Source organism: Lagopus muta, chromosome 2 (genome assembly GCF_023343835.1).
Source record: "Lagopus muta isolate bLagMut1 chromosome 2, bLagMut1 primary, whole genome shotgun sequence".
Lineage (NCBI taxonomy): Eukaryota > Metazoa > Chordata > Aves > Galliformes > Phasianidae > Lagopus > Lagopus muta.
The window spans coordinates 30,453,018-30,479,084 of NC_064434.1; the positions used below are offsets into that span (position 1 = coordinate 30,453,018).

The following is a 26,067-nucleotide window of genomic DNA, read 5'->3' on the forward strand; positions in this document are numbered from 1 at the left end:
TGTACTTCTCTGTTGAAATCTATGTACTTTCCCTTGTCTTTCCTGCATTGTTGTGTCCTGTTTCTATCTTTCTCTGATGTCTAGATTCGTCATTAGCATTACCCCAGTTTCCCTGTTTCTCTCCTCAAACTATCTGTCATTCTTGGTCACCCCAGGTTGTATGATAAGACTCGCTTATCTGTTAGGCTGAAAACTTGCACTTTTATCTCCATTTAACCTGAAGTTCGTGCTCACCTCTTCTGCCCAGGATTACTTCTCGTTATTAAGCATGCTTTTCCTTATGTTTTTCATCTGCTAATTTATTCTTTCCCGAGGACTACTTATTTTTTTCTGGGTTTTTGCTGTTTTTCAACATTTACTGGTTCAGTCACTCAGCTGTAGAACAGGAAAATAAAATACAAATACAGTCAGTGCTGAATATAGTGTTGTTAACAGTACCTACATGAAAATGAACTTAAAATAACAGGAAGGAATAATTCTGTGTACTTCTTTAAAAATGTTAGCTTAATATTCGGTGTCAGAGAAATGGCAAGAGTAGAATTTCAAGAAATACTAGGAAAGTAAAAGAGTGAAATGGTGTGTTATGTTGCCATGTTTGTAAATTGCGTGCTGTTTTGTCAGCTCAGAAAGGAATAGTAAAATCTTTGGGTGAAATACAGGTTATGGTTGAAGATGAGATATTGGATAGTATGCATTGACCTTTTAATTCAAACCACTGTGGCCGTTGTTTTAATTTGTTTACTGTCCTCACTTCTTCTCACCATGCTTTATTTTTGACATTTTTTCCCTTTCCTGAGATCATGTGGTTTTGCCTGACTAACCCAGATTGTATGTTACATTTCCATCAGAAATCCCACAAGCAGGTTGGTTTTGTGTGCTACCATTACATTTTGGCATAGTTTTCCTCCCATCTTTTACTAAATAGTTTTACAACCTCAGTTTAATTTTTTGTTCCAGCTTTCCTTCTTACTTCTTGCTTCTCTTCCTGCAGATGTCACTGAATTATTTTCAAAAGCAATTGACAAATTATGCGATTTCCTTTGCTTTCTTTTCCTTCTTCCTAGTCAAACATCTTTGCTGCTGTATTCTATTTGTGTGATTCCAACCCTACTTCCTTTATTTTTAAATTCTCATTTGATTTTCAGTGTTTTACTCTTTGATAATTGCAGTCTGTTTTTTTTTTTCTTGATGAACTAATAATGTTGTACTGGCATGCAACCAGTGCAGCTATATAGTTGTTTCTCATTGTTTTCTTGATTTCTCCCCCCCAGTTTGTTTCCCATTAAAGCAAGCTGTTGTCTTCCCTTCTGGGGAACTTCTAAGCCTTTCCTCATTTTAGACTGCTATCACTGATTTTACTTCTCAGGTGAAGACTTCAGTCACTCATTCTTGCAATTTTGTTGTTGATTTACAAATATATTAGTTTGTTTCCTTTTGACAATCACACATAAACTGTAATATATACAAATATCATCGTGTGCTTTATTGCCTTGTGTTGAAAAGAAAAATATCGGCAAAGCAAATCATGCTGTTAGGCATCAGTTTGCTCGAGTTCTGCCACTTGTCTTCACCTTTGTGTTGTTTCTTGGGATATGCTTGACTTGGAACATCACTGAAACAGAACTGAGCATTTCTAAAGTACCCAGAGCAAATTGCTGCATAGGGCCTGTAAGGTCTGTGTAACACAAACCTGGAGAGCATGTAGAATTAGGAGGACAAAAATTAATTGACCCACTTATTGGCTTAAGTGGGGTGAGGAGTACTGCTAACAAAGCATTATGCTACTACATTGATAGGTGTTTTTTTTTTTGTTTCTATGACTTGATTTTTTTAAATAAAGCTTGTTGAATTGTGCTTATCTGTTACTTTACCTGGTGTCGTCTGTATTTTGTAAAATTCAGTACGAAGCCAGAAGCCTTAAGGATGCAAAGTTCCTGATACTTTTGAACCAAATAGTAGTTATGTAGATGAGATCTAAGATAGTTCCATATATTCCATTTGTATTAGACAATCTTAATTCCTAAAAGCCAGAACTTTATTGCACAATTGTTACATACAATATTCTGTGTTCTATTTTTTAAAAATGTTTTAATGCAAAAACCTTCGGCAGCTTATTAAATGAATATTTTTGAGTATTTTCCACAAACATGCGCAAGTGCTTCTTTACAGTGAGGTGACGGAGCACTGGAACAGGCTGCCCAGGGAGGTGGTGGAGTCTCCTTCTCTGGAGATATTCAAGTCTCGCCTGGACACCTACCTGTGCGACCTGCTGTAGGGAACCTGCTTTGGCAGGGGGGTTGGACTCGATGATCTCTGGAGGTCCCTTCCAACCCCTACAATTATGTGGTTCTGCGAGTAGTCTCTTCTTCATTAATACATATTTCTTGTAGTTAATAGATTTTTAATTCTGTATCTGATATGCTACGTGCCCTCTCTTGGGAATGTTTTAATCAAAAGCTCTGCTCATGAGACTACATGATATTGTAGATATCAAGGTCGCACTTATAACCTGCTTAAAATCAGGCTGGTGCAGTATAGTACTGAACAACATGGATGCCTGTACAGAAGGCACTCGCTGTGCTTGTTCCCTCTCTAAAGAGCTTATAATGACACCTGTCTTATCAGACTTGAATATTATTTTTTGGACTTCTGCTAAATTTGCGACAGGTGCTCTCATTTCTCTTGGGAATATTTGTTACCTCTCTAGAAGTTAGTATGAGTCCTGTGCTCCTTGCTACATGAGAAAGGTCTGCTCTGCATGTTAGATATTAACAAATACAACATTTCTTTTTCACCTTCTGAAGTTGATTACGTTTAGTCAAAAGGAAATTTGTGATCACTTTCTCAGTATTTACACAGCTTTGTATGCAAATTAATATAAATATATTATAATATACTTCAAAATTATTGGTCATACTGTACTATGTATTCATGAAATAACACTTTATAGGCTTTTAGGAAATGAATATTAAAGGTAAAATTTCTTCCTAAATCTCTATTACTTTTGTATGAATTATTTTTTCCATGTTCTTCACTCATTTACTTTTCCAAATATTTGCCATAAAATGTGACTGAATAATAATGCCTGAGTTACTTTTTCACTGCATTTTTTGCTGACTGCACATCTGTCTTTTTCAATTGACTGAGGAAACATCATCTATCGACCTTCTATTCATAGATAAAGATATTACACTAACCAGCATTTGGTGTTTGATTAATGTTTAGATATTAATGTTAATCTTTTGGAGGCTTGGCAAAAAAAAAAAAAAAAAAAAAAAGCAACTTCAAGGAGATAAGGAGATTATATTCTTAAATAGATTGCTTAGAAAATGCCATCCTGAAAGACATACTTTTACATTGGCTTTATTTTGCACGTGGCTTGTAGACTATCAATCAAAGTCTGAATTAGGACCAGTGAGAGTCCTGTGACACACGCATGTTTTATTCAATGCCTGCTTTCTCTTAACTGTATTAACCTGAAAATAAGGCCAACTCAAATCTAAGGTGATTCCCACTTTACATAGAAGTGAAGCAGTATTAAAAGACAAAGGATGATTCAGTTCTCTTTTGTTTCTTCACCTGCCATGCTCCCCCTTGACTTAAGTGATCTGTTGTCATCTCCTATCATTTGGCCGTCCTGGTGCTAGTGCTTGCTTGCTCTGGGGATATGATCCAAGACAATTGCATTGGGCTTACCAGCCTGAACTATTTAACTGGATTTCAGCATTGCTCATGGGGGATGCTTCTCCATTAGATCATCTTTCCCCTGAATTTACTAGGCAAAGGACAGTAAAGAATTGTAGGTTATTGTCTTTGTTCTTACCTGCCCCTTCACTGAATGCATGTGCACAAAAGCATGCCATCCTTCTTGCTCATATTCTGGGTTTCCTTGCAGAAGTTTTCAGAGATTCAAAGTTATTAGGTGCTGAATGTTGTTGGTCAAGGTGGCTTTGTCAGCACAACATGGCTTTGAAAGTAAAGCTGTGCAGTAAATCTGCACTGGGAGCATAGCTGGTGAATATGAGAAGCTGATTTTTTTTTTTCAGATCCTGATAGCTAAAAGAGAATTCAGGTTGCATTATGTTTGGGTCACTGAAGTTATAGTGGAGCGTTAAACTTCAGAGGTGTGGGCAGTTTTTTTATTTTTATTTTTTTAAGAAAAATAAATCTAAATGATATTTACATGTTATATTCTCAGGATATGTGTTTGCATGCCTTAAAAATATAATTTATCTCAGATTTAAATGTACATGAATTTTTAGCTTTCAAATGAAAGCCGCTATCTTGTGATTAAATATCTCCAACACAGGTAATTATTGGATGCCATGCTGGTTCATTTTTTCAGTCTGTTGAGCATGACCTTTTTTTACATTCCACCCTCATTTTCTGGGATCTCTTTACTAATACTGAATACAAGGATATATTGTTGTATTTAAAATACAGCATGCTTTGCATTCTTATTTGCTGATGTAGAGAATGTTCCAATATTTCAACAGCAAGCTAACTTCAAACAGTTTCTTGTCAATTTTTTTTTTAATATCAAATTTGTCATTCAGGTTTTTTTTTTTGCTGTCTTTTAGATTTCTGTATATAAGTTTTAATCAAAACATAAAATTATCTGGGTTCACGCAGTTGAAAACTTATTTGTTTGTGGGCAGACCAAGAAAATCAATTTAATTCCCTAAGACAAAGACCTCCTGCCAAGATTTTGGACAGAGTTCATATTTTCAATTGAACCAGTCAGAAGGAAAAAGCTGATGATCCCATTTTTCTGGAAGTGCCAATCATCTGAATGCCTGTTCCCTTTACTGTACAATGTGAGATGGATGTCAGAAGCCAGATTCTGATCTAGGCTTATACTGGATTAACACTATTTGTGGTTTTTATTACGCCATGTTTCTGACTAACTATAGAAATATATCTCTGGTGAGAAACAATGACCATAAAAGTATGCTATAGATACTATCACAGCTTGAACTTTACTCTCTCACCACCTCACTGTACTATATAAAACTTCTATGTGGCTGAAAATAAAGATTATTATGAATCTTATCTGATGTTGCGTATGATTTTTGGTGAGGTAAAATTAGATATTACAAACAGGCCAGGAAATGTATTTTCTTGGATCCTGGTTTTTGGTTGTCTTTTATGTTATACCACTCTCCATTGCATTAGAGTAATAATTTGTTACTGTTGCACTTTTCTAATTTTGTATGTGTAATAAATAGAGTTCATTCCTTGAAAACATTTTTGAATAGCTGTAGCATTGTTGCTATACGATAGGAACAAACTATGCAAAACAAGCCATAAACAATAGCATGTTTTCCTCCCTCCTATCTTTAAGTATGCATTTCTTCTTTTTACTGTCACAGTATCTAAATCGAGGCTGCACAAGGTACTTTGCTACCAAAGAAACAGACAAGCAGATTTTGCAAAATCGCAAGAGTCCTGAGGTATGTTTGCATCTTCAGTGAGTTTATGTTAATGAATTTAGATAGAGTTTAAAATTATCACAGTTTTACAATGTGGAATGAAACGTTCATTTTACACATCTTTATAGGTCTAAATGGGTACTGCTAAAGTTTTTTGGGATTTAGTCCTAAAAGCATATGTGAATGTGCATCTTAAAATTGTAAATGGAACACTACATAAAATCGTTTGCTTCTCATTCTTACAATGATAGAACAGTTAATGATGCAGCATGTCTTCCATAGAAAACAAAAAAGTGAACCATGATTTTTTCTCATTTTCTTTCAAAATCTGGATACTGTTAGGAATGGTTCAGAAATTGTATTTTTCTTCTGAAGCCATTTTTACTGTCTGGATTTTTAAGTATATACCCCTTCCTAGTACACTGCCTTTATTTGTTGTCCCTTGCTGTGGACTGTTACATAGTGAAAGAGGCATTTCGTGGAGGAGAGGGTGGAACTTGGAGCAGGAGGAAAGAAGGTGTTCTCATCTCCTGTTACATTTTTAAAAATCAAGCAATCCTTTTGAGCAGTTTGCCTGAGGACACTTCAAGAAATTAATCTCATTTGATTGTATATGTGAATTGGATGTAGTTTAAATGCTTTGTTATATTTCTACTCTAATGAACTTTTCATCTGTTCATAACTGAAATAATAAATTTTTATTTGCATAGCTGGAAGATAACCGTTTGCTTAAAGATACCCATAGTTGTGATTCAGTAGCAGAGGAAGTTAAATGTAGAAGCTGACTCAAGAGTTTCTCTCCCCACGTGACCATACAGCCTCTTTTACCTTTGAGAACTTTGATTTCAGCTTGTACATAGCTTGTGTGTAACTGTGAAAAAGGCAGTACAGATGCTTCCCTTGCTTAAGTTGACATTGTGAAGTCTGCTTCTGGGTTTCTAGTGTTTATATGTTGCAGTGTTGTGCACGTAATGCCAATTTCTTTTTCTTCAATGCAGCCTATTTTCTGTAATCAGGGATAATGGAGAGTGAGATACAGAAGTATTGATTTGATAATAGCGTGGGGCAAAAAGCTGGTAGATGTTAAACTTTTCAAGTGTGTAGTCTAAGAGATGGTTGGGAGATTTTGCCGCAGTTTGCCTAATTTGCCTTAAATGAAGATTTGTTGTGAAGCTGACAATTTACAGAGGCATAAAATAATGCCATTCAGCGACCATTGTTACTCAAAGATGGACTTGTGCAGCTCCAGTTCCAGATGAGATGTACAATTTGATGTTCTGTCATGAAATATGTCTCTAAAGTACTTAATTTGGAAGAAATGTTTGTTTAAAACTATAACAACCTTGTAGAGTAATTCTGAAAATAGCTATTGGCTATTAAATAGTGGAACATGTGATGCTACAATGCCTGTATATTACAGTGATGTCAATTTGAAGAAGCAATATAGGTTCAAATTTCAGTTATATGAAAACTTAATTTAGCCACTTAAACAGGAAATACATTGTATTGTTTAGTTAGTTTTTGAAATCAGGTATTGATACTTGCTGTCATTTAATGAAAAATATTGTTTTAATAAAAATAGCTGAAATAGTTGATTAATACTTAAATTATTTTTGTGTTTTCCTTATCAGGAAGATGAGGTGATCATTTTACATAATTAAAACATGTAGATTAATTTTATCAATGTGTCTAAATGTTGTGTGAAGTGAATTTTTCAGATGCATGTGGTGTTTCCTTTTGACGTAATTGTTAGCTTATTTGGCATTAACAAAGCTTCTACTTAAATTATTAATTCTTTTTAGTTGAAAACATTTTCAAGTAATTGTGAAAACTCAAATGAGCTAATGCATGTTCAGTTAGCTTCTTGATTGCATGTGGATGTTTCACTACTATTTAAAACAATTATTAAAATTAGTTCTGATGTATTTAAAATAGGAAATTCTGTCAGCATAATGTGAAATTGACATTTTAAAATCTGTCTGCTATCCTTTTAGCCACTAGGATACTTCTAACAACTTCACTGTTTCTCTTTCACCAGCAAACATTAACAAGTGTATTTCTCTAATGAATCTGTTTAGGTACTTTTAGAAATATTTTTAAAGCTCCTTTAGTCAAACATTTCCCTTTCCACCAATGACCATCCTCTGTTTTCCTGTCCTTCCTTATTAAACTCTCCAGAATTTGCTTTCTGAAGACAGAGTAAAGTTTTAAGGCTCATGCTCTGAAGTATCAACAAATGAAAACAAATTAGAGTTCTTCCAAATCACGTAGTGTATGAAGAGCTCTAATCTGTATTTAGTTTGGGTTTTGCATGCTTTTTAATGCTTTTTGTTATGGTTTATTCTTGCCTGGAAATAATTGTTTACATATATTTTAAAATCTCATGCTGATTTTTTTTTTTTGTTGTTGTTGTTCCATCTTGTTGCTTTATAGTATCTTAAGGCAGGTTCCTTGAAGGATCCACTCTTAGATGACCATGGAGACTTTAACAGAATGTGCACAGCAATGAAGAAGATTGGACTGGATGATGCAGAAAAACTTGACCTTTTTCGAGTAGTGGCTGGTGTCCTTCACCTTGGAAATATTGATTTTGAGGAAGCTGGCAGCACTTCAGGTTAGAAGAAACGCAAACTGTTTTCTGTAAAAAATAGTGAAAATACCTCTTGATTATAGATGATTCCTTTTTGTGTGAATTACTGCTTTAGAATGCTGTCTTCTATTAAAGGGTAATTCAGCCTTAAATCATCCCGTTTTGAAGTCAAGTTTTATAGCTAGACTTCAAATGCTCTCACTGAAATCGTTCAAAGAATTGTTTGTGCAAAGTTTGGTATGAAGAAGAGATATTTTGTATCACAAAACTGTTATTTAATTTTAATAATAATATATAACATAAATTCAACTTCTTGCTGATGTCATGAAAAACCTTTAACTGTTCCATCTTCAGTGGAAGTTGTTAGATTGTTTGGCTTCTAAAATGCTAGGTTAATATTTTTTGAGAGATGAAGCAAAAGTTGAAATAAAATTTTGGTAAATGTAAACTTAATCATTTTAAGATGTTAACTCAGAAGACAAATTGCTATGAGTGTTGCTGGTACTTACTAGCAAACTGCATAAGAAGGCTGAGGAAGGGGAAAATTCTATTTTGGGAATGGGCATTCTTGCCATACTACTGAAATTGGCTTTTGTAACTTGAGAACTGTTGTTCACAGATTTCTAAAGATTTGAACAAACTCCTGACCTAGACTTATTACAAAGATGACTTTAGTTTAAAAATACAAATAAACAAAAACATAGAGGTATTTATCTTCTAATGCAAGATAAAGCATGATTGGTTCCTTTTAGTCCTACTCCATGTACCACTGTGCTTGTCCAAAGTTTTTGGTAAAGGTATGGCAAAGAACATTTGAAAAGGTGTGTTAAACAAATTTTAGCTTTGCAGATTCGGGGGCTCCTGATCCAAATGCAGAATCACTGCAGAATTGCAGAAACCTTCGGATGGGAAGGGATGGCAGACTGTCCGTTGTCCAACATTTGCTGGTCAAATCGAGGCCAGCATGGAATTGAAACTGCATAGCATAGGATTGTTCATGGGGATGTGAAAACCTCTAAGGAGAAAGTTCTGCAACTTCTGTAGGAAACCTGTTCCCACTGTTTCATGATTGTCGTAGTGAGGCTGTCTTATCAGAACCTCCCCAGTTTCTGTTTATGATCTTGCCATCTTTGTGAAGATGAGAGGATGTGGGGGTAGAGAAGGACAGTGGCCTCATGGGCTCTTTAGTACACCGGCTTCCATAATTGGGCCTTCTGTGAGATTGGAGTTTGGGATTGACAAGGATAAGGCAAGGTGGGACAGAGTGAAAGAGATGAGAATGTGAATAGAGAAGCAATTTCAGGAACGAAGAAGGAGAAGGAAAGGTGTGGAAAGTCAGAGGGAAGGAGGGCACAAGAATAGTTATTTCCTCTGCATGTGGAAATTCAAACTCACATTTTCTGGAGTAAATTCTTATATTTAAAAATGTTTGTTGCAAATTCATACTGTGTTCTACTCTCACCTTACATGTGTGAGCAATGTTCTTTAAGTAAATATTTTGGGATAGTTCTTTCATTCTGAACAGTGCACGTTTAGAACAAAATTCTAAAAATACAGAATCTGATGCACAGAAATACTTGCAGAGTGGCAAAATCTTGCTTGTGGCGCCATGTATTTTAACATCTCGACGCCCTCAATAGCCTTCCCCATCAAAAAAAAAGAGAAAAAAATAGGAAAGAAAGAAGCAAGAAAGGTGAGGTGAGAGGCGGTTGGCTAACAGTTGTGGTGGTTGCCGCCAGGGGGCTGCACGCTGAAGGCGCGGAGCCAGCCGGCGCTGGAGTGCTGCGCGGCGCTGCTGGGGCTGGACGAGGAGGACCTGCGCGTCAGCCTGACCACGCGCGTCATGCTCACCACGGCAGGGGGCGCCAAAGGAACGGTCATCAAGTGAGTGCCGGGCGGGCAGCTGGGGCCCCGCGTGAGCCTTTGGGGGCTGAAAGCAATGCGCTGCAAGCTGCGAACCGAGCTGCAGCTCGCTGCGGCTGTTTAGGATGGATGCCGTGAGCAACTGCATTGCGTGCTTCTGCGTTTGGTTTTATGACTGTGTCATCTCAGAACGTGCTGCAATTTTTTTTTCTGCAGTTGAAGAGAGCTGTCAACCTGAATCTGGGCTAAGCAGTTTTGAGCAAATTGAAAGCTGCCGTATGTTTAGCTGGATGCATTGATGTTTTAATTAAGAAACTAATTAACATTCACTCATCAGAAGAGTGCACGGGAGCTTTGTATTGATTCAGGGGGACAATCGGATTGCTTTGCTTTCACTGAGTCAGAAATACAGCCTCATGCATGCCATACCAGAAGGTTTAATCTATGAAAGCCATATTTATTGTGTTAATGTGCCTTGTAGAATCACAGAATCATAGAATGGCTTGGGTTGGAAGGGACTCAAAGGATCATAAAGTTCCAGCCTCCCAGCCACTGCAGGACCACCAACCTCCAGATCTGGTATTAGATCAGATTGCCCAGGGTTCCATCCAACCTCACCTTGAACACCTCCAGGGATGGAGCATCCACAGCCTCTCTGGGCAACCTGTTCCAGCACCTCACCACTCTGTCTGTAAAGAACATCACCCAGACATCCGATTTAAACCTTCCCTCCTTGAGCTTAAAACCATTCTCCCTTGTCCTATCACTGTCTACCCTTGTAAAAAGTTGATTCCTCTCATTTTTATAAAACCCTTTTAAATACTGTAAGGCTGCAGTGAGGTCTCTTCACAGCCTTGTCTTCTCCAGGCTGAAAAAACCCACTCCTTCAGCATGTCTTATTAGGAGAGCCCTCAGCCCTCTCATCATCTTAGCAGCCCTTCTCTGGATCCTCTCCAACAACTCCACATCTTTCCTGTATTAAGGGCCCCAGATCTGGATGCAGTTCTCTGGATGAGGACTCAAGAGGGCTGAGTAGAGAGGAACCATCACCTCCTAGTCCCTGCTGGCCCACCTCTCTTGTGGAGTGTCAGGGATCTTCAGTTCAGTGTGGATGTGGGCTTTCCTGATAACATGTTTTCATGAAATAACCGATCTTTGAGGTTTATTTCTAGGTGGAGCAAAAAAGTAGTTCTTGGTGATCTCTCATTTCTGCACTTGGAAAGAAAGAACATGCAAGAGGTAAAACCTAATAGAGGTTACCACTGAAAAAGTTGTAGTACAGGGACAATTAATAAGCAAGGATTGTGGAAGCTCAGCGTCTGGATTTCTTCATAATGCTTTCAGTAGTGCAATTCTGGAAAGTGATTTTTTTTTTTTTTTTTCTTCTCCCTCAATTATTATTAATTTGAGAACCTCATCACTATCATCTTGTCTTCTTACCAGCTGATATGGAAACCTTAGAAATCTTTATCTTTTCATAAAACTGAGCATCCAGAAAGATGCAAGTCCTGCAGTGACAGCAGTCTTTGATATATTAATACAGCAGAACCTTTGTCAGTATTTCTGATAAAGTTATAGCAGATAATTATATATCATACACAGTGGATGTCACTCGTGAACGCATGATTGAATGAAAATTTTAACCTTTTTTCCTTGATTCATCTTGTGATCCACTATTGAAATTTCTTTTAGTCACTGCTCATCTGGTTATTCCCCATCTTACATTTGTATTTTTCATTTTTCTTGAGTATACTACATGTATACATGTTTTTCTTCAGCAAAACCTGTCTTGTGGAATTTAAGACTGTGTCTTCTGTTGGTAAAAAATGTTTTTCTTTCTAATCTTATTTCCTGCTCTCTTCCTTAGTTCAGTATTAACAGAATGTTTTTATGAAATACTCATAATTTGACATTCTGGTTTAGTGGAAGTTGTAAGCAGAAGGATTTGAACAGAACACATCCATGTTGGATTCTGTTGGCACCTCACTGGAAGTGCTTTTTGTGAGCTATTGACTCGGTCTCTGAGAATTGATTGCTTTTGGCTTTTGTACACATAGCAAATAGGTAAACTGTGCCTTTTATTTTTAATTTTGAGAATGGTGGGATGTATCAAGCGCTAAAATAAAGTGGATCACAAATATTGCTTCTCTTTCACCACTTCTCAAGTGACCCTGTCAAGCAAGGTTTCTTATCAAGGCATGTCAAACTGATGTTTTTACTATCCAGTTGTATCTGAAGTGCTTATACATAACTCTGACTTACTCTGATACGTATATATAGTTTTTGCTACCACTTCCAATTCACCTTGAATTTATGACTGTAAAGATTTTCTGTTCACTATATTTATTCTGAAGCCTGAGGCACAGTTAGCAGTATACTGTTTCAAAAGCCTGCAAGCACAAGTAGCTGTGTTTTTGTGCTAGCAGACCTTAGTTTTCCCCAGTGTTTTGTTTTGTGGAAGGCAAAGAAAGATTCAGAGGACTCTCTCAACAATCTCAAAAGATGAATGCACTAAGCCTCTGTCTCTAGCCTTTTCTGAACTTGTGGAGCTGAAAGCAAGTATATGCTAATAAATGCACAATAGTATCTTCTTCACATATGACTTACTGTGTGTTCAAGGAGAGTAGAGTGGACTGTTGCGTATATTTACTAAGTAGCCACCAGGTTTTGCTATGGCAGTGTGATTTAGAAACAATTTGATTGCTATCAGTATTAGAAATTTGACAAGTACATTGTTTTATTTTGTTCAGCAACCCAAAGAGCTTCTCATTGCTTGCTCGCTTTCTTAGGGACTTTTTGTGTGAGAGCAGATCATGTGAGTCCTTGTAGGTCACAATGAATAAATGGCTCAGCTGAAATCGCTGAGCTTGGAGCATAACAAAGGCTTTGTTCTGCTGGGCACAATGGAGCCAGCAAGGAACAGTAGGAGAGTGATGCTAAATGCTGTCTCCGTGGATTTTATTAAATACTACTGTGCAGTGGCCTGCCGGGGAGTTTTGACAGCTGCAGTAGGTTTGTGTCCTTTTTAGTCTCCCCCAAAAAGCATACTAATCACCTTGTTGGCTGTTATCTTTGCCATCCATATAAAGCACGTTGACAGAGAGAAATAATGTGTTTGTATTCAAAGTCCAGTACACCTCTTTGGCTGTAAATGCAGTGTGCTGCTCTGTTCTTCAGCTTCACCCTTTCCATGGAGGCTTTCTAGCAGAGCTCCATCACAAAGTGCATTATTTGCAGTATGGAACGTTTTACTGACATTGTTTCAAGTCTTTATACCCCTTTTGGAGTAGGACATTTTCTACCGCAGTGCATCTGTAGTGATAGTACTTAAATATTTTTTAATTAAGCAAACTTTTTATTAGGTAGGGTTTATTTCATTTTGTTTGTGAAGCAGTAATCTGATTGGATGGCAGTGGCTCCTGGGTATTGCTTCATCTACTCTCTCTCCCCAGCTGTTGACTACTGTGGTCAAATTACATGTATTTAATTGCAGATCATTTGATCTGGATAAGTAAACTGAATCATATTAAATATTGAAAAATCTTTGAAGGCTGCATGGAATTGTCCACAGAATAAACCTAGCCCATGAGAGAGCTTTCCCCTAGGCCTCAGACTCTGTGAATCTCTGGAAACCTCATAAAATAAATCAGTTTGAACAAGGGTTGAACAAGGTTTTTTTCTTACAGACTTTGCAGATGACTAGAAAATTGGAATAATTCCTTCCATGTTCTTTGCAAGTAGCTGATGGATAGAGGAGGAGGGAGAAGGAGAAATGGAAGAAGGGAAATGCATCTTTTTTTGTTCAGACAAGAAATAGGAGAAAAGAGACTGCTTTGCCAGTGAGCAGACCAGAGGAAAGGAGGGACTCCAGGAAGGAAAGTTCACGAGAAGAAAGTCATTCATTCTGAGCGTCAGTTATGTTATAGTGCTCTTCTGTATTTACAGATTCAGTGAAACTCCAGCATTATTTTTTGGTTCTGTCATTCTCCAACTGTGCAGAAAAAAACATTACAGGGTTACATTTTTTTCCTCTTAAGTTTCTGCTGCATACTATGATAATTTCAGATAGCTTTTGTACAGTCTTTGGAATTGTACTTGAAGATGGTAGAGCGTGATATTTTTGAAGAATAGGGCCATTTTATTAAGCATGTGCTCTAAGAGTCTAACAACTTTGTTATGTTGTTTAACACACTTGAAAATTTTTTTAAAAGAATTAGAAGTGTGAATGCTTTTAGTCTGTTGTATGCATTATGCAATAGGCTGCTGCTGACACGTGGGAATTAGCATTCTGATCTCTTAAATGTATCAGAATGGAATGTAAAGGTATCTTCCTTCTATTTATAGGGTAAGATTTCTGTCACTACTTGTTACCCTAAGATAAGTCAGGAGATCCTTAGTGGAAGACAAGATTGTGTGTTAAAGCTAATTACTATCTAACGTAATCTAGCTTCAGGTGTCCTTAGTGAACAGAGTATCTGGTTCCCTGTCTTATCAGTCACAAAAGAAAGTGATCTCCATCAGTCCCACGTTTCTGCATCAGATGTGTCATCTTTCAAAAATACAGTGATTATGAGTTAGTGCTCATGAATCCTGGGAAGTAAAGAAAATGTTGCAATGGGGGTAAGCTATACAGTGTTTTCCTTCTCTGATTTACTTCTCTATATTCTTGTGTAAAGAATGCTGCCTGGAGAGGGCGACAGAGCAGTTCTGTGGGTATCACATCTCAAGCCTCAAACCTTGAACCGTTAACTGAATAGTTAAGATGAGTTATTTCTTAAATGTAGATTCTTGCTTGTTTGTAAAGTTGTAGTTTGTTATTTCCTGAGTGTAACTGCATTTAGTTTTGATACTCCTGTCTGTTACTTGGAAACCTATTTAAAAGAAAAAAAGTCTTGTAGGATATATTTATGCAAGAAGTAAGGCAGTTAAATGTCCTTTTACAAACATGCATGTCTCTGTCATATTGACTTAGTGAGATATACATTATATGTATAGCTAGAATATGTATTTACCTGATATTCCCATGGTACATAGTCACACATTTCATTGACTATGAAGTTGGGAGTTTCTTTCAGAACTCCAGAAAACATTAAGTACTTAATTACAATATAAACTTGTAATTAATAGTCGAAATATAAAATGAATTTATAACAAGAGATGGAAGTTGTTTTTCTGGTGTTGGAAGAGAATCCTCCTTACATTGGAATTTCATCTAAATTTCGCCATGAGATCTGTGTGGATGTTTGTTTTGTTATCAATTCATTTACAGTGCTGTAATTTCAATTACTGTCTTTTGGAAAACATGGAGTCAAAGATTTCAGAGTAGAACTGAACAAAAGCCTTCATTGTAATTAGGTAACTCCTAAATAAATAGTTGATGGCAATGTATGTATTTTAGATGTCTTTCTCTGGCTACTAACAATATAGTCTCGGATTACTTTGTGAATGAGAATGAAATCATCTGTATCTTATTGCTACTGGAATAATGAAACATTATTCATTCTTTTTACATACAATATACTTAGTCTTACCTGGCAAGACTGTGTCCTGATACTTGGATTTAGGCTCAGACTTTTTGCTTCCTAACTTAAAAAGACAGGAAAGGTTCAAGGCCTGATTTGAGTAATTTAAAGTGAGAAATTCTGGAATATAATATCTCTATTTTTATTTTATAGGGTACCCTTGAAGGTGGAACAAGCAAACAATGCTCGTGATGCCTTGGCTAAAACGGTATATAGTCATCTCTTTGACCATGTGGTGAACAGAGTGAACCAGTGTTTTCCATTTGAGACTTCTTCTTTCTTCATTGGAGTTCTAGATATAGCTGGTTTTGGTAAGTTAAACACAAATGAATATTGTGGTAGTCAAATATTGCCACCAAAGATTCAATGATAAGATCTGTAATGGAGAGTCTGATGGTTTCGTTTTTGGTGGTTGTGTATGGGATGGTTTACAAGGTCTTAAGAGGGTATTGAGAGAGTAGATAAAGTCTTGATTTCCTGATATACAAGAATGTAGAGCTTCTCCTGATGGAAATGGTAACAAGTGCTGCTAAACTGGGCAGCTGTTTAATGCTTTCTGATTCTTGTGGTGTCTATATATACACTACTTTTGGAAAGACTGAAAATTTGAAATGGAACTGAACTGTGGCTGCCGAGAAAAAAATAGGGAAGATGCTGAACAAGCATGCTGTGTTTCCATTGAGTTTTGAGATCACTGCCTGCTGACAGACAGGCAAATGAAGCCTTTGAATTAAGATTATGTGTTCTTGGAAGATGGGCAGAGTTGGACTTTGGCTGGATGGGCTTTGAGCAACCTGGTCTAGTGGGAAGTGATCTTAAAGTCCCTTCCAACCAAAGCCATTCTATGGACTCTCATGTTGCTTCCTGCCAGTGGTGGGCATTGATGCTTCCTGTAAAGCTTTTGCCATCTTTGAATCACTGAGATTCAGACCAGGGCTTATTTTCTCCAGTGCAGAAGCTCTGCTAAGTTTATCTAAGAACGGTGTAAAAAGACACCTTTGTTTTTGGGTCTTCTGAGTCATGCTATCATGTGCCAGACATAGATGCATGCAGTTGTATTGGTACAGTGCCACTGTAAGGCACATTGCTTTGGTATGCTGCCAGATACAAGTAACAGGGGTTTGTATGATCTGTCACAGCATTCTTTGCTCTGTCTTGCTTGTAACTTGAAGATCTGTAAGATCTTTCCTTTACTGAAGGAAGCACGTGCATATCAGAATACATCTTTAAATATTAGCACTATGGAACTTTTCTTATTTACTCTTAACATAAATTCTTGGAAGGCTGGTTTATCACAGTGGTTTAACTTATGTTTTTCAGAATACTTTGAACACAACAGTTTTGAGCAATTTTGTATCAACTATTGTAATGAAAAACTGCAGCAATTTTTTAACGAAAGGATTCTGAAAGAGGTATGTTATATTGTTATATTTAGGGAGGTTTTTTTTTCCTCTCAGTAAGAAGATACTTAAACTAATGTTGTTTTTCATAAGATTGCTCATTTTGTTCAGATTAAACTAAGGCAATCAACAAATGGTCTTCTTACTGTGTTATATGCAGTTGTGCTAGGACAGAATGTGGCTTCTTAAGTGCAACATCTTCCTTTCTTCTTTTTCGTAAAAAAGAAATGATATTCATTGAAGAGTTCTTTTTCTTACCTTGATTAAAATTGGGCACACAAATACTGAACAGCGTCCTGTATTTAGTGGGACTTTCTATCATTAAGAATGTGAAGTTGAAATATATTAAGCTGTACAAGGAAATGCTAAAATGCATGTTCATGAATGCTCTGTTTTTTTGTGGGTAAAAAATATGTCACGTGTGATGTTTCCTCTTTTACTGTTATTCCTTTTTTTTTTCTTCATAAAGGAACAAGAACTTTACCAAAAAGAAGGCCTGGGGGTTAATGAAGTACGCTATGTAGATAATCAGGACTGTATAGGTATGTATTTCTTGAAATATCAAGCTATTCATTAGCATCATCTTGAAAAGAAGCTAACAGTAGCTAACAGCTTTAGGCTACAAGGTAAGGTTAGCATTTTCATGCTCTTAATCACTGTTGAAATGCGGTAATTTCTTTTAACTTCTTCTGGTGTTGCATTTCCATATGGTAATGGATCTATGTTGTCCTACAGTGTGCAGTAACTGTAGTAACTGTAGTAACAAGTTAATTTCTTGGGCATTTTCTTATAAAGCTATTCAGAATGCCTAAAATATAAAATAAAGAAGGATGTGAGGGTGTCTGGGAGAAAAAGTTCAAGGAATTAAAAAAACAAAACCCAAACAACCCTTGTTTTGTTTTGTTTTGTTCTTTTTCTTTTTTTGGTGAGCCAATCAGCAAAGAAGCAAAATGAAGTAGAGGCAACAGGCTGCGGATGTTACTGTTGCTCTTAGGTTTGCACAGACTGAAATGCCAGGGGCACTTGAAATTACCTTTTTTTCCTGTATGTTCTCCAAAGTGGTGTGTTTTGAAGAGAATTTCATCTTGCTTTTGCATTTACAGCAGTTTGTGGTAACTAGTTGGTCCTGACTGAGCAGAGGATTTAGTGGCAGAATTCAAGATCTGTTGCAAAATGTTGGCTTCTTTAAGTTTCTGTAGCTCTGCTGGAGAAGTTTTCACTTTGTAGGGTAGGACCGTACAGATGGTACTGCTGACTTAACTAAACATAGCTCTTGTCAAGCAAACCCTCTTAGCCATCCTGTGAAAAAGAAATAGAGAAATATCTGGAGGAGAGAATAAAAACATAGCAACAGGAAATATGTGGCTTTCATGAATGCAAACCATATCTCTTCTAGTGATTTAGTAATGCATGTGTAAGCCTGCTCCTAAAAATGTTGTTATCGTGTCGTGACCTCTTTTACTATTCCATGTCAGCCTACCACAAATTTTATGTTTCTTCATTGTATGAATTATTCTTAGGTAAATTAATAAAAGTATGACCAGATTGAACCACACCACTTATGCTTTATTTCTGTTACTGTATAATCAGGATAAAAAGATTTTCTACTGCCTTTTGAACTAAGTGAGAAAAATACACGTGGTTTCTGTAAAAATATGACTTTGTTTAAGGTATTGGTCCAGGCCAGTGGTAGCAGTTATCTGTTACAAGCAATTACCTGATAAAGACCTATGCTCATACCACATTTTCACACCTTGTGGGAGTTAGAGGATTATATTGAGCTTGAGACCTGTAGTAAAAATCAAACAGTCCTTGCCTTATCTCTTTGCCCTGTCTTTCTTGTGATTTAACTAGAACTTGCTATAGAATCTTGATTAAATCAACAAATCAAATTTGTAGAATTAAATTAGTGAATTTTTGTGTTAACAGCTTTTCCAGTATAGTTATAAAGAAGAAGATCAGTAGCATTTTACATTTGCAATGTCCAGTTCTGGTATGTGATATTCAATTTTGAACATTGTTTTATTAACAGATTTGATTGAAGCAAAATTAATAGGTGTGCTGGATATTTTGGATGAAGAAAATCGTCTTCCTCAACCGAGTGACCAGCATTTCACTTCAGTTGTGCACCAAAAACACAAGGACCATTTCAGACTCTCTGTAGGTTATTTGTGCTGGCTGTCGTCTTTTAATAAAACAGTTCTTGAAACGGTTGATAGTAACACTCAATTTAATGAAAACCTTTCCTTAGAAATTCCATACCACACTGCATACAGATCTGTGTGCTTTTGTTAAGGACAAGTTTGGTTATTGTGTTTGTTGAAAAGTTCATGAAAGGCTTGTTAAGTCTTCTAGGAATTCTAATATCCTGTAGGAAGTAAAGCCATATTCTTCACTTATATTTCAGATTTGTTAGTGTGTAATGCATGACAAAGAAACAAAAATACATTTTAATTTAGATTTTTTTAATATCAGATTAGCTGTTTTGTAGTTCCTTTCCAAACTTGCTTGCTTGCTCTAGAGAATGTTTGGTTTGCAAGAAATATCTATCGCACTTTAGTCATGAAAATGAGTAACACACAAGGTGAAATTTGTTGTTGTTAATTCTTTAATGTACAGCACTCTGTGGAAGGTTTATGAAAATCTTTGCAACTTTGTACATAACTTCTGTTGAAATGCCAAAAAAAAAAAAAAAGAAAAAAGAAAAAAGAAGAGGGGGGGGAAATCCATGCTGAAAAATATGCAAGCAAAGGGAGCCAAAGAAAATTGCCAACCCTTTACTTTTCTTAAATTTCCTTCTTTAGCTTGTTTACTTAGATTCCCATGTAATGAAAAGTTCTTGTCAGTATGTGTATATACCTTTTAAAAGCATTTTAAGCTTCAGTCTAATCTTATTCATATGACAAGGCTGTTCATCAACTTGTCACCAGCTGCAAAATAATTGAAACAGAAATTGTTGGGGAAAGGCAAAAAGAAACTTGACTAGGTGCTCTTAGCAATCCTGATCACTTCTGTTTTGAATTTGAGGTCTCTGACTGTGTGAATGAGAATGAAAGCAGGTTTTTTTCAAATGTTTTTGTTTGAATAGAAATAGTAGTGGCCCTCACAACTGTGCTGCAAGAAGCATTACTTTCAACATTTGGTGCTCCTGGCAAAATCATGATGATGTCTTAGCCATAATTTTTTCTTACTTTCTGGTGTAATTTGGTTCTTCTTTATAATTCAAATTCTTAATTCCAGATCCCTAGGAAGTCTAAACTGGCTGTTCACAGAAATATCAGAGATGATGAAGGCTTTATTATCCGGCATTTTGCAGGAGCAGTATGCTACGAGACGGTAATTTTACTTAAGCAAAAAGAAGTCAATTATTTCTGTTATGATTTCTAATACTCTGTGGTGTTTATTGGTTAAAAAAAGACAAGACAAGACAGTGACATTCTTTTCGTCAGAAGGAAATTCACAAGTAGTTTGTTTTAACATACATTTTAATTTCTCAAATGAAGGGCTTCTGTTGACATATTTTGTATAGGAGCTACTTATAAATCTATAGGTAACAGTATGAAAATTAAATATGTTGATCTTTGATCTACTACAAATCTTACGTGAAGTTTGCATCTGGAGGGGGGAATGTACTATGTAATGTAGAAGTGCTTCACTGAAGTGTAACTTTTCAGTACATTACTTGTCCTTGTACTCAATGCCTGTTTATTCTATGCTAAAAGTCACGTGTCATACTTTTCCATTTCTTCTGGCAATAGAATTATTCATGTAAGAATATGAAATGTCTGAAGTTGTAATCCTCGGATGCCATCTGGATGGTTGTATGTTTTTATGATTAATCATCATACAAAAACATTGAAACATTCAATACTGATTTCTGAAATGTAATGTCTGAAAAAATAAGGGGTTAGGATAATGATTTGTTTCATGATTCCAGTAATATCATTTTCTGTCTGTTTCATTACTTTGTGTATACAGTTGAAAAGTTTGAAATAACATGAAAATTCTTCTTGACTTTTGAATGAAGCTTTGTTTTTTGTTAATTTTCCTTTAATCATTGGGGCAGCTAGACTAATCGCTATAATTCCTTGACTTTTGTTTTTCAGACACAATTTGTGGAAAAAAATAATGATGCTTTGCACATGTCACTTGAATCTCTTATATGTGAATCCAAGGACAAGTTTGTTCGGCAGCTGTTTGAATCCAACACTAATAACAACAAAGATCCCAAACAAAAAGCTGGGAAGCTTAGTTTCATCAGTGTGGGAAACAAATTCAAGGTAATATAATATAGCATATAATCTGTTTTCTTGTAATGCATGCCATTTCTAAATTACCTGAAACAAGTAGAACCTAAGGATGGGAGAACTAGTGGTTACCTGGGATTCATACAGCAAAAAATTTGTTGAATACTCTTTTTTTTTTTTTTCCCCCTACTGAAATATAAGAGAACAGTACATTCAAGTTTCTGTCAAAAATATCTTTTACAATAGTTCTTACAGGGCTTTTGCAGTAATTCAGAAGTCAAGACTTTGGAAAGCCACATAGATCTTGGTCTAAATTTGAATTCAGTGGACTTTCAGGACTAGTAAATGTGGCAGAAGATGTTCCTCCATCCTGTCATAGTTGTGTAAGATGAATTGGCTGCAGTTTATTATGTTCAAAATTCAGTGCCTAACCTAACCACTGTTTTTCCTCTTAAAATATTGGTAGTCATGGTTTTCACAGAAATATGTTCATTGTGCTGAATGTTTCCTTTCTCGAGACCTGAATCTGATGCTTCTCCTCATTTTCTCCTTTCTTCTGCTCGTTGTAAAGCTGACCTTCATACCTTGTCTTCTCCAAATGTTTTCTGCATCCTTTTCTCATTCAGCATTTTATTTTAGCTGGACTATTCCAGCTCAGGATGTCTAGAAAGAGAACTATAGGGGAATTAAGAGAGGAAAAGCAGGCACAACCATGGGCCGCAGGTAACTTTTTCAATCTCATGGTTTTACTGTTGACAGAGCTGCTGCAATTTCAGCAAGGGCTCTTCTCAACATATCTGGGCCAGATCCAATGAAGGATTTACATGCCTTCAAATAAAGTGTTGCAACATTTTTTGTATGTTACCTAACTTAAGGCACTTAAAACCCCAAACCACATTCCTAGAGTCCTCCTGGTGAAAGCAGATATCTTAGACAGTCCAGAAACCTACAAGTAGAGTGGGGTCTTGCCAATAGCAAAAGAGTGTTTCTGCATTTCTGTTCCATGTTAAGGTTATGTACTGAGTTGGGACTGTGAGATAAATTCTTTTTTACATAATTGTATCCTGTGGCTTAGTTTTTAGAACTGTTCTTGAAGAATGCAGAAGCTGGAATAAAAGGAAGGATATGGTACTAGCACATACTTTTTGTATAGCAACCATATTCTGCTTCAGATCTATATTCAATGTTTTATCTCAATACATTTCTTCTCTTTCACCAAGTTATTGGTCAGTCTAGCAGAGGGAATTCTCCTGAGATCCTTCTGGAGATGGGCTGTTACATAGACAAAAATAAAATTCTGGTGGAGCCAGTAAGCATAAGAGAGAGAGCTGGTTTATAAGGTAGTAGTTTTGGTATAAAACTTTAATATTGGGCATCCTGCTCTCTTGAATTTTGCTTTTATTATGTCCTTCTCCTTCTTATTACATTGTGATTAGAAGAATTAAACTACAGCAATTGATTTAATGTAAAATGCATGAGCAGAAGACAGAATGGAAAACAGAATTACCTGCAGATATGCCTCCTGCTAAGTAAGCCCTGCAACCGCATATCTTTTGATGTGAAGCTGAATTCATTGCTTTTTTTGTAATTGCATTTTCAAAATTAAAGCAACTGGGATCTTTGAGATAATTTCCACTTTCTTCCACCTCAGTTTTCAATTCCTCTTGGATTTAGCATCCCACTTGCAGTAAATGTGGAAATATGAAAGATACAGTTGTCCAAGAAAGGCTGAAATAAAACAGAGGCATTTTATAAGTTGGGCAACAATTGTGAAGGAACTTCTTGGATTGCATTTTGGATTTTCTCATTCACTTCTGCACATAGAACGTGACTAAAAGTCCTTTTTGGATCTGGCCCATCAATCTATAGTTCTTTCCGTGTTTCCAACTTCCATGGCATTTTGAATGTATGTGTTAATTTCAGTAATTCATTTACTGTTACCTTCCCAGACACAACATGTACTATTGATGAACACTAATAGCCTTGATAATTTCATGTTAGGTGTTGCCAAAATAAATTCTGTTATCTGAATAGAAATTGCATATTTGTAAGAACAAGAATTCATAGCCTGTCAGTATGTCAGCGAGTCTTGAATTCTTCTAAATACAACAATTTTTAGCTGATACAGGGACTTGTTTTTTACAAAGCACTTTAAACATCCCTTCCTTATAACTAATCAATTTTAATTCACAGAAGCTAGTTGAGGAAATGATAATGAATTAGTTCATAAGACATGTACAATCTTTGGGATGATTTTATCTTAATGCATCAATGATGGATTAAATTGTGATAATTCAAAGAGCAGTTTTAGCAATATACCTTATTCATGTGATCAACAGTGAAATTTGCCTGAAAGAGGCTGTGGCTTATTTCTTGTGAAGTCATGGACTATAAGGAAGGGGTATTTTTCTTCAAACAGAACTGTACTTCTTAATGAAAATAAACGTTACTCTCCAAAATCAAGAATTTCCAACTTAAGAAAACATAAAGATTGTATCCAGAGTAGATACGAAGAGTATGTGAGCACTGAGCAGGAGGTTATTGGTGTTTGTCATACCTCTTGTGAAACTCCTTGTCTTTCTAACTATATCCATGAAACATAAAAAATCTTATCCACGGAAAGGAAGACTAACAGCTGTAGGTGATGCATATTGCTAAGACAAATGTGATTTCCTGGACTCAAGGTAATTGAAAGATCAGGTTTTAAAAAAAAAAAAATCAGTCAAAAATCAGTTCCTTTCCTTTTTTTTTTTTGTGCCAGCATGGAAAATGAGGAATCTGTTAGGACGGTTAGAATTTTGTTTTACTTCAGCCTATGTACTTAACGTTTGCTAGTAAGCTAGAAAGGCTGATACAACAGTCATATATGTAGTAGAGTAGACATACCCATATAATAAAAGTGTAACCATTTTTCTGACGTACTTCTGGAATACTTAAGTCCCTACTAATTTATGTTTAATAGTGATTGTTCCCCTTGGTATCCTAAGTATCTGGTGGTCCTGTACTCTTGCCTCCTGTTAATCACAATACAGCTTCAGTAAATGTTGTTAAAACTATTGATGACTACATTGTTGTCATCAATACAGAATTAAAAATGTGTAAGTTTGGAATTAAAATACATTTTGCAGATTCATGTGTTGAAATAACTTTTGACTTAGATTCTCAAGCCAAAATACCTTCAAAAAAAAAGAAGAAAAACGCAGAGCATATTTCATATCTGTTTTTTGTGTTATTTAACTACAAGTACTCGTTAAAGATGAAATCTGGGCTTTCACAAATTTTATTTTTTTTAATTATTGCTGTCAGTCTCATTTCCTTTATAACTTTATTACACAGACATTATTTCCTTTATTTTCCAACAAAAACTTGCACTTATTTATCACAATTATATTACAGTAAATAACTGGTGACACATGGAGGTGTTGTTCAATTAAACACAAGCAGTTTCTTCAGAACCATTCATGCATTCTTGCATGATTTTGTCTGTTAAAAAATGTGAATGTTTGATTTATCAGTTCTGTTTGGTTTACTAACAATACGCATGCATGCAGTAATGCCATATCACTATTTTGTGCATATGTTTATGTGGTTGTCATGGCAAGACAATTGAAATACCTGTTTTCTTTTACAGACTCAGTTAAATTTGCTTCTTGAGAAGCTTCACAGTACTGTAAGTATATACAGAGATGTAGGTCTATAATTTTCTGAAACAAATTATCCATTACCTCATGTAAATAAGGTAGTAGCTGTCCAGTGATAAATAATGCTTAATAGTTTGCATTTATATGGCACCTTTAAAGTATCCTGCTCTGGAGGTGAGGAATATTATTTCATGAATATAATTTGCTTTATTGAAAAAGCAAAAAGACCCAAAAATCATTTAAAAAAAAAAAGAAAAAAAAAAAAGATGTAGAATGGAAATTATACAACATAGGTTAATAAATAAATAAATAAATAAAACGTTGAAACTGCCTGAGCTGCAGTCTCCATTTTTCTCAGTTTAATTTCCCTCCATTGATGAATCATTTAATCATTGATGAATAATTTGCAAAATATTTAGAGATTTTTGTTTAGAAGATAGACAATAAATTATTACTTTCTGTCTCCAGACTGCATTAAAGCAATTATAACTAGAATGCCTTATTTCACTCTTCCTTAAAGAGAGAATGACTATGAATGATCAGAGAAAGCAGTGGTCAAAATTATGGAGGTGGTACTTGAAGTTGTAAGAGCAGATGGGAACAATGTGCAGGAAGGGAGAGCAAAGGCATGAGCCTAAAGAAATTGTAAGAACTGAAAGTTTCGAGAAAGGAAGGTCAGGTTCACCTGGCATGATTCCAGTGTCAGCAGAGTGGTAGCATGTGATCTCTGGAAAACTGAGGTGTTTAGATGATATTGCTGTGGAGAAGATAAGAAGTGAGCAGAATCTGGGCTTGTACATCCTGAATTGTACTAGTGGTAAGAAAAGCAGTCAACTGAAAGCTCAAAAGTCTGTTACGTTAAGACTAAGGCTAGACTATCAAAAAGATATGTGAGAGTAAAAGAATGTCAGAGTTTCTTTTTAGAAGACCATTATTTCATTTCTTTCCTTTCCACCACCCCCCAGTAATTCTTAAATGACTAACTTATTTCAGGTTTCAAAATGTTAGATTTTGCTAACTTGTTGTTTTGATAACAGGGATCTAGCTTTATTCGCTGCATCAAACCTAATTTAAAGATGACAAGTCACCATTTTGAAGGAGGACAGATCCTCTCCCAGCTTCAGTGTTCAGGTAGCATTTCCCTCTGTTTATTAATTTGGACATTATAGATTGACCAAAATTTGAAATATGTGAGATGAAAGCTCTATTTCCTCACTTTATAGTTGATTTCTAGAAGGAGCTTGTTTATAACCACATGAACAGTTATTTAGATGTGCTGCAATTTGTTCTTTTTTTGTCAATAACATCCAGAAGAAATTGATCTTAGCAGCTGTAATGTCTGATCTTTGTAAGGAAAGTCATTCTAATGTCC

General features: G+C 35.8%; 1 protein-coding gene across 7 annotated transcripts in view; it reads left to right on the top strand.

Annotated features, from left to right (window-relative positions):
• MYO6 (myosin VI) overlaps positions 1-26,067 on the top strand; it is a 770,453-nt gene that overhangs the window by 717,356 nt on the left and 27,030 nt on the right. For all 7 annotated transcript variants that reach the window (XM_048935652.1, XM_048935654.1, XM_048935647.1 and 4 more), the window contains 11 exons: positions 5,373-5,453; positions 7,866-8,046; positions 9,762-9,906; positions 15,561-15,718; positions 16,728-16,819; positions 17,277-17,349; positions 18,840-18,967; positions 20,048-20,143; positions 20,914-21,087; positions 24,686-24,724; positions 25,733-25,826. In XM_048935652.1, coding sequence (XP_048791609.1) covers positions 5,373-5,453; positions 7,866-8,046; positions 9,762-9,906; positions 15,561-15,718; positions 16,728-16,819; positions 17,277-17,349; positions 18,840-18,967; positions 20,048-20,143; positions 20,914-21,087; positions 24,686-24,724; positions 25,733-25,826 — 1,261 coding nt within the window. The remainder of the gene's footprint in view (positions 1-5,372; positions 5,454-7,865; positions 8,047-9,761; positions 9,907-15,560; positions 15,719-16,727; positions 16,820-17,276; positions 17,350-18,839; positions 18,968-20,047; positions 20,144-20,913; positions 21,088-24,685; positions 24,725-25,732; positions 25,827-26,067) is intronic.